Here is a 9,282-nt window from a genome sequence, read left to right on the forward strand (position 1 = left end):
TGAATTATCTTCATATGTAGCAGTACAACAAAACCCTTAACAGTTGACTAGTCTCTATACATACAATTTGGGAAGTTTGTACAGTTTTACACAGTTAAGTTTTAGATAAATAGACTGTTTATCTCAGATTACAAGATAAATTTCTGTGGTCTGAAATTTAAGGTATAGCTTGAGGGTGCTTTTCAGTACTACTATTAAAACAACAACTAGAAAGGAAGCTATATAAACTTGTGGATGTTTCATAAGTTTTCTTCATTTCAATCCATACTTTTTGAGTTTTTACTTAGTTTCTGGTTCAGTTAATATAACCTGACTTGTGACAAAAGTGGGAATTCTTCCATATTCAGTGAAAAATCATTCACCTGATTTAGATTTATTTTATAACAATAGGCATTTTTTTCTTCAAGTGTAAATTGTGTGAATCATTTTGCAATTTGCTCTGGTATACAGCTATTAGACCAAGGAGGGTTTTCTGGATGAGTTATCAGAAAAGGTCCAGAAGTTAACATGGTAAATAACATATAAATACCACTCTTTACTGTATCTTTTTCCTTTTGTATTGTTGCCATGTGATGTTCCCTTTTGTTGTAAAATATGTCAAAGTATTCCTGTTTATCAAATGCATTTATGCTCTTTATTATTTTTATTTTACAGGTAGAGAAAATCATTTGTAACTTAAGACCAGCTTTGAAACTTCGTTTGCGTTTCATAACACACATCAGCAAAATGGAATCAGCTGCTGTTTCCCAGCAACCTATCAATAATGGGTCACCAGCGCCGCAGCCTAACCAAGTGCCTGTTAATGTTGCTTTGCCAGTAACACAGTAAAATGAAGTTTTAGGCTGGCCTTGATGTGAAGACTTTTTTTTTTTTTTTTTTTTTTGAACTGATTAAGGTGAAACATCATCTGACCTAAAATTTCATGTTTTGTATAACAGGAAAGAGAACTATGTACAGACTAATGTGTTCTGTTTTGTTTTGCATAATGAAGCTGTCTAATCATATGCATGCCAGTCTTCCTATCTATTTATATCGGACACTAGATGAGGTATATGTTGCCTTTCTTTGAAAGCACTGAGTAAAGATTCTCTGCAAGCAGACAAGTAGATGGATTTCTAGAGAGTTTACAGTATCCTGCTCCCTATCCTGATTCAAGTCATCTTGATATTTTTTCCCTTTATTTTTGTGTATAATATGAAATGATACTCAGCCTATGTAGCCTGATACTGCCCTTTTTAAATTTGGCTTTTGCCTTATGAAAAGTTTTGTATTTTTTGTCCCACAGAAGAATTTAAATTCTTCTTGTCTTTTGGTAATGTAAATTAAGCCCTTACACAGAAAAGTTTCTGAACAGGAAGCTTGCATCAATGCTACTGGGTTAAATTGTATCTCCCCAAAGACTGAGAATGATCCTTGGAAAATTTCTGTAAATTTCTTATGTGCAGTTTACGTTCAACAAATGAGCAATGGGTTTCATCTAGCATGAATTACCAGGCTGTTAAATTATTACCCAGAGGCTGTCTCTGCTGAAAATATGTGTATTCAGTAAAGCTGTGCTGGCCGATGTTTTATCTTTCCTATTTGGGAAATGGTATAATTTTTATTAAGTCAATCGCAATTTTATATTTTAGATTTGTATAGTATTTTACTCTCATTCTTTGTTTTATCTGTGTACTGTGTTCAGCAGGTTTTGATAAAATTGAAAGGATGTTTTGTAAATATTCACCTTGTTTGACAGGATTTTTTTAATTAAAAAAAAAAATACTTTAAAAGACTGTGTAATAGTATTGTTAAGCTTATTTGTTTTCCATGCCCCTTAGTTTAGAAGTAAGAATTGACCATAGCAAGTATATTTTCATGTCTCAAGTTCTCTAACAGCTTTATGATGATACTAACTTGAACCTATTACCCACAGAGTCCAAATCAATTCAGTTAGGTATGTTTTATTTTATTTTATTTTTTAATCAAAAGAAAGAAAAAAAATGCAGTTATGAGTGGGAGTTGTTGGTTCAGTTGGGTGGAAGCCTTTTGTCGAAGGCTGTCAACTACACACAGCAAAACTACATTGCTGGAAACTGCTATCATTTGTATTGTATTTAAACCCTAAATTCTGGCAAGTGTAATTTGAGTAACAGTAAATTGTGCATGGTCTTACTTAAACTCAGTCTGTAGTCTGGTATAAAACCATGTCTGCCTATCATATACCATATGTTTGTTTTAAAAGGTGTTGTATTCCATTCCAGAATTGAATGATTCCAGTATATGTCGGGCTGGATTTTTATAATAAGATGAACGTGATGGCCACAGTAGCACCAGGCTTCCCTCACCTTATCTGACCTTTATAGAGAATATTTATTCAGTAAAATTTGAGCAGTCTATTATAATATGGCTGGCTGAGTAATAGAGACAGATGGAAAAAGTTTGCATTTCGTCTTTAACCACCAGAGGGAGATTTCTTCACAAAATTTAATTTGATCATCAGTTAACTGTGTATGTAATGAAACATCTTGAACTCTCAAATCTTCCTTGCATCTACCAAAGGTTTTATGTAAGATTTAATAACCTAGAAGCTATATTACACCATTGTCCTTGAGGTTTGAAATATGTCTCTCCCCCCCCCCCCCCATTACAAATTTGCTGGAGGACTCTAAAGCTACCAGATTTGCAAAATCTTTCCAACAAATGCATCTAGGACACAAAAGAAATGTTTCACTCATGCTTTTCCCTCTTTTTAATTGATGTGGCTGTACAGAGAGAAACTGAGAGAAGGATTAACCAAACAAACACTACTACCGAATGCCATGGTAAGAATAAAGGGTTTTCAGTCCTTCATAATTGTTAAAAATTTATATTTTTAAAATGCCAGTCAGTGCATGTAACAGTTACTGAGCTGATGAAAGATTTTTGTACTTAAATGCCTCAGAAAGCAAGCAAAAGATTGAGCATTTTTGATTTTAGCACTAAGGTTTTTTAGAACACTAGTATTTGTGGTTTGGTAGACTGTAACTGAAATCATGCAGTCTTTCTGAAGGTGCACAAAAATAGAATAATATCATTGCAGATGGCTGCATTGACTTAATTTAACTTCCTGTGACTTCCCACAAGATGGATTTATCTCCATCATGCCTACTGCTGAAAGTATTCTTACAATAACGAACAAACATTTGAATGCTCATGCAATGCTGAACTTGAAGTACTCTCTGCAATTACAGAAGTTGATGAATATTTTTATTTTTCACTGTGTCTTTGTTCTTTCAGCAACTCTAAGCATGAGAAGGTACAAACAAACTTGGGGTGTGAGTTTTTTGTGGGTTTGGGGGGTTTTTGTTTTGTTTTAGATTTAGGATCCAGAAACCCAGCACTAGATAGTTGCAACACACTGCTCAATAGAGACTGAGAGGCTATAAAGGAGGAGAGTTTCCCTTCCACCAGCCTATTTCTTATTTTCTTAAGCATCTGCTATTAGCTGTGGTCAGAGAAACACAACTGTGTTTCTATATTCTTTTTTCAAGTCATATGAATAAAAGAAACATCCTGTCTCCTCCCCCCCCCCCCCCCCTTATCTTTGTTCTGTTTGTATGTACACGCTCTTGTGAATTGCAGTGATGCTCAGGTCTGGTCCTTCACCCCATTAATGTTTCATGGGCAGCAGCTCTCGGATTGCTCTGTGACTTGGTGGTGTGCAGCTGATGTGGGATTTAATGAGTTGTTTTAAGGAAAAGGGGGGAGTTTTTTCTCCTGAAATGCGTGGCAATCCTGGCTGTTGGCCTGGTGAGAGGAACTTGGTGGGTTCCTTTCAACTGTCCCTCTGAAGTGCCTCACTATGAAAGGCAGAAGTTTTATTTCTAACCTAGCTGTGTTTCAGCACGCAGCAGGCCCAAGCTGCTTTGTAGTTTAACTTTTAATTAAAAAGCTGAAATGGGATATACCTAAATGCCCCCACATTAATGCTATATGTGAAATTTTTAAAGCAACCCAGATGCCTTTGAAGCACAAAGCTGAGCTGCATGAAGGAGGAGAGACTGAGGGAGGCCATGCAGGCACATAGAAAGGCATTATTAAATAGTTCTCCTGTGTTCAGGTATATCCTTTCATGCACACTATGCAGGGGCCTGGTCCTTTCATTTCTTTGTTCTATAAATAAATTGGAAGTTTGACATTCCAGATTTAAAGTGTGACTCCAGTAATGATTTTTACTCATCAGAAAAGCTACTTACATTAGCATAAAGCTACGTCTAGGTCAGAATTGTGTGTGACAAAGACTTGCAGCAATGAGAGCAGAAAGCATTGTTGGAGTAACAAATTGCAGTTCGGTAACAGTAGGGTTTAAGAAAGAAATCTGAAAAAAACAAATGCATTTCAGTGCACTAAAGCTGCTGCTTTTATTAGAGTTACATCTACAGCCCCTACCCTGGTGCTTAAACATGACTGTGGTGCTGTAAGCCCACAAATGCAAGGTGATCCTCTTTCATTGCAAGCTGAGCTAAGTCAAGTTACCTAGTTATTGCCTCTCAAAGGAGGAGTGCTGAGCTGCAGTTTCTTGATCGCTTGTCTGAACAAAGGTTCATATCCTTTATACTTTTATGGTCCCCATTAGTAGGGTTTTTGGACACCTCAGGCTCTTTAATGTGTATATCTATAAAACACACCTGTAAAGTGGGGGAATATTATCCTGTCCATTGCACGGGGAGGTGATAGGCTAAGACTTGCATAACATTAGCTAGGAAATAAGCAATAAAGCAAGGACACAGATGCCCTCACACTGTTAGACCACACATCCATCCTCTTAGGAACTACACATAAGGCATAAAATGGATAAATGAGAGTGAATTTGGCTAGTTGGTTGCTATGAAAAGAGGTAATATAGAAGGCTGTCAATGTGGAGCATCTGTGCTCCCTCTGAAGCCAGGGGAGAGATGGTGGCAACCCCCTGAAGTTGGCTTCTTGCTTTGAATTGCCCTGAGAAGGACCATGTCACTTTCTTTTGACTATCCATAGAGTTGAGAGAGGCTAGATGCCAAAAGCTGAGTTGTATAAATACCATCCAGTGACCTCTGGGAAGTGCTAAATTCTCTCTCAGGAAAATAAGCAAGGAGAGAAAGTACAAGTGTATGTGAGTTCCCGGTTCACATCATTACAAACAGCTATCTGATGGCTACAATCACCAAAAAGTGAGCAGACAGAGAACATTTTGACAGGCCTTTTGTATAACATTTGTACTGAGATACACAACTTGCATAGCCCTGTTCCCCACCAACATAAAAACTATATCTGTTATGACATTTCCATTTCTTTTTTTTCTTTGATGAAGCACATTTTCCCAACACTGCTCTTAAAAGCAATGGCAGGTACATTTAAAGTTATTAAAGCTCTGCTGAAAGTTGTATAAAATAAAATTAGCATGTTCAGTGTGAAATGACAGCACGGCATTATCTGTATGATTGCAGTGGAGTTGAGAAATTCAGTGTTGATTCCCACTGCAGCTATAACTCAGGCATGTCATTATTTACTAAATACAGTCAAACTGAAGAGGACAAAACAAGGCCCTGAAGGAGCCAGTCCCTGTACTGAAGCACTTATAACCATAAATGAAGGTATACGGAAGGAGGAAAAAATAGATAGTTAAGGAAAAAAATAATAATTTATTGGGTTTTCTTATTATTATCTCAAATCAGTTCTTGTGAGCATTGCAAAAGCAGAATGCCTGTGATATCATTGAATGAGTTTAGGGAGGTGTTTGACAAATGGAGAAGGGCCTTAGAAGGTGAGGAAGAGATTAACAGATGGGAAAGGAAACATTTGATATTCACAGAAGGGTTGTGAGGTTGAATTCGTTAACAAAATCGCTATAGACTCCTTCCCTCCTTGATGCCGCTTCTGCTAAGATGTAATTTAGCAAAAGAGAGACCTGATCATAGCTTATCACATCCGTTTCTTTTTTACTGTGCCTTTTATTCTCAGGCCCCAGCTGAACAAACCTTCAAGGAGCCTGACCCGAGTAGATTCCTTCTTTATGACTTGCTTTCATTAAAAGGTGGGAATAAAGATTGAAAAAAATGATAAAGATTGACTCTACACACCACAGTACTGGCAGATTGTGATCTTCATTCAGTAAGAACTTGGCATCATTTAATGAATAGCACTGCTCCAAATGTAGATAACAAGGGGAGCGAGAGTGAATTTATCTATCAAATATTGTAGAATTAGCATTGCTCCAGGAACAAAAGCTGTAGTTTCATGATAAACGAATGAGGAAAGACTGAGAGAGCTTGGCCTGTTTAGCCTGGAGAAGAGAAGACTGAGAGGGGATCTTATTAACGTGTGCAAGTATCTTAAGGGAGGGTGTCGAGAGGATGGGACCAGACTCTTTTCAGTGGTGCCCAGCGACAGGACGCGAGGCAACGGGCACAAACTGAGACACAGGCAGTTCCATCTGAACATGAGGAAAAACTTTTTCACTGTGAGGCTGACAGAGCACTGGAACAGGTTGCCCAGAGAGGTGGTGGAGTCTCCTTCTCTGGAGATATTCAAAACGTGCCTGGACACAATCCTGTGCAACGTGCTCTAGGTGACCCTGCTAGAGCAGGGGGGTTGGACTAGATGATCTCCAGAGGTCCCTTCCAACCTCAGTCATTCTGTGATCCTGTGATAAAAAGGGTTCAGCAGCAATGCTGGCTTCTGCTTCCTCCTTCCCACCTGCTCCGCTCATTCGGGCCCCACAGACTCCCCTCCTCCCTGACTGCGGAGCTGCACTGCGAAACTGAGATACCAACACATACGGTATTCAGGAGTATTGCATTGCACCAGTCAGAGCCTGTTTCCTTGTCTCGCTGTTTATGTGGGTGCATTCAGGCACTTCAAGTAAAGCTGAATTTTGACAGTGTACAAATCAATACACACAATAAATGACTCCTGAGTCTGTCACCTGTATAATCAGAGGAACAATGGACAAAAGTCTGAATATAGCACTCAGACCCTGGCAATACAGTCTAGAGTCCTGTGGACCCCAAAACAGACATATCAGAGGCACTTATGTGCTGTATCTAGTTGAAGAAGTAACCCCGAGCAAGTTTATTTTATGGTGTTAAGACAGCTATGTGTCAGCATCCACTCTTCAAATTATCATTAGGGTGAGCAGACTTCCCATGCTACACATGTAAATAGATAACCACTACAGTTACTTCATTTTAACTTCTCCCTTTTTCATAATAAAAAGTCAGCCTTTATTATTTAGCATACAATTCTACACAACAGCATAATATTAATACCTGGTTTCAATCTCTGCAGTGTTGGGGGAGGGGGAGAAATAGGGCAAAAGAGGAGAAATGGTGCAAGATACTCTGCTGTGGGGCTTAACTGCTCAAAACACTGGACAAAATCCAATTCCGATTTTTCCAAAGCCACCTTTCTGTTGAGTTCAAAACAAAGATGACAAATGTTGGGCTGAAAAGCAACATTTGTGAAAACTCCTATTCCTCCCCAGTAGAAAAAAGTAGTTACAAGTTTTCCATATTTTGAACCATGCTGCTTTTTTTCTCACAAAAGGAATGAGCAGTCTTGAGGAAAGGTCACAGACAGTAGCAACTTCGTAATTCACAGCTTCACATGCTCTGAGCAAAAGCATTTCTAAATTGGTCTAAGAAAAATCAGAGATGCTGTTTACTTGTCCCTTTGGAAAAGGAGCTCCAATTATTTCAGCTGATAGCTTCAGCTCAACACTCATTGTGTCATGCTTCTTCACCTTTGGGGAACTGCACCAAATATAGCAGATTCTTCCCTTCGGATAACAGATACTCACTTGCCCTCTTGGCAGAAAACAGGTTTCCCTCATGTATAACAAAGGTGAAGTTACTCTAAGGAGATTCATTTTGCTTTCCACCCACAGAGAAAAACAAATGCACAAAACCAGCATCAGTTACTGCTTTCTTGTCCTTGAGTCTATTGCAAGGGAGTAATTGTTTTCTATTTTTTTAGACTGTTAATTTGCAGTCTCTCATATGACTAAAATTCCACTTCTGCAATGTTTAAGAAACGCACGTTTCCATGATGTAAAATCCTAGGCAGCACCTCTTGGGCATCTTTGAAGGACAAAGCTTTCACAAAATTCATCTCATCTCATGTTGCTGTTTATAATTCATGGGGTTTTTTTGTTTTTTTTTGTTTTTTTGCAACAGCTGCATTCTACTGTAGGCAAAGACATTTGCTTTGAAAGGACAGGTAAGAACTTGCCTGATAAGGACTCTGCCACCTCTGCACTCTGGTAACTACTTTCAATTCCCTTTGGACTTCCTTTGTTTTCATCTCTTATCTTTTATCACTCATCCTTTTCTGAAGTAGAAGCTGAACAAACCAAGACCAGAAGATTTTCACAATTCCCTACTGTGCATTTTCTACATTTCAAAGAAAATTAAAAATTCCCAGGCTTCCATGTTTGTGAGAAACCCTGCCCCAGGTACAGGACACAACTGGACAAGTGTGTATCCGGAGAGCCCTGCAGATAGGGCAAACACAGCACCTTGCTCTTTTCACATCTGCTTTTCCAGAGGAGTTCAGTTTTCTCACCACATTCTGCACTACTGAGTTTCTCCTCTCTCATCCACAAGCAGGCACATAGATTTTGGACCAGCCACGCACTACAGGTATTAATGGCACTGCAATACAATTTCTTGGTTTCTGCAGTTTCCATACTGGCATTATCCCTTTTTTTTTCACTTTTCTGTGCTCCCACTCTCACTTTTATCATTACGGATTTCCTCTGCAGCACCATAGGTTGCTGTCCACCGCTTTCACTAAATTCAGCCTCCCTCAGTTCCTAACTCCTCAGCCTGAGTACATGTGAAGCAGCTGAGGGCTGAGCATACGTATCACAGATAAAAGTGACCATTTTGTGAAGACATGGGACTTTGTCTTGAAAAAGAGAGCAAGAGAAATTGTATTAATCAAGAAAATAACAAGTCCATTTACTATTGCAGTTTCTTATTATTTTCAGAGGCAATAGAAAAAAGCCCTTGAGGATCCCAGAAAAATGAAATAAAATATATTTGCCCCACAACTTTGCTAGAAAACATTTTCTTTTGAATTATTTTAGTTTTTTTTTCCAGACGCCTTACCAAATGAACATGTACAGGATATCTGGGACCTGCAAAGGAATGCCACTGTGTCATTTCCATGGCTTTCTGGGCAATGGGCTATCACATCAGCCATGGCAACAGTCCAACTGCCCAGGCTGCAAAGAGTTTTATCAAGCTTTTTGATGGTGCTTTTGCCTCTCTCAGAGGCAGT

The 9,282-nt window shown here is 38.6% G+C and overlaps 1 protein-coding gene across 7 annotated transcripts in view; it reads left to right on the plus strand.

Moving 5' to 3' along the window:
* Positions 1-1,775, plus strand: part of MED23 (mediator complex subunit 23) — a 39,303-nt gene extending 37,528 nt beyond the window's left edge. For all 7 annotated transcript variants that reach the window (XM_067293711.1, XM_067293715.1, XM_067293712.1 and 4 more), the window contains one exon: positions 655-1,775. In XM_067293711.1, the coding sequence (XP_067149812.1) occupies positions 655-828 (174 nt within the window). In that variant the 3' untranslated portion in view covers positions 829-1,775. The remainder of the gene's footprint in view (positions 1-654) is intronic.
* The last annotated feature ends 7,507 nt before the right edge of the window (positions 1,776-9,282 follow it).

Source organism: Apteryx mantelli, chromosome 3 (genome assembly GCF_036417845.1).
Source record: "Apteryx mantelli isolate bAptMan1 chromosome 3, bAptMan1.hap1, whole genome shotgun sequence".
Classification (NCBI taxonomy): Eukaryota; Metazoa; Chordata; class Aves; order Apterygiformes; family Apterygidae; genus Apteryx; species Apteryx mantelli.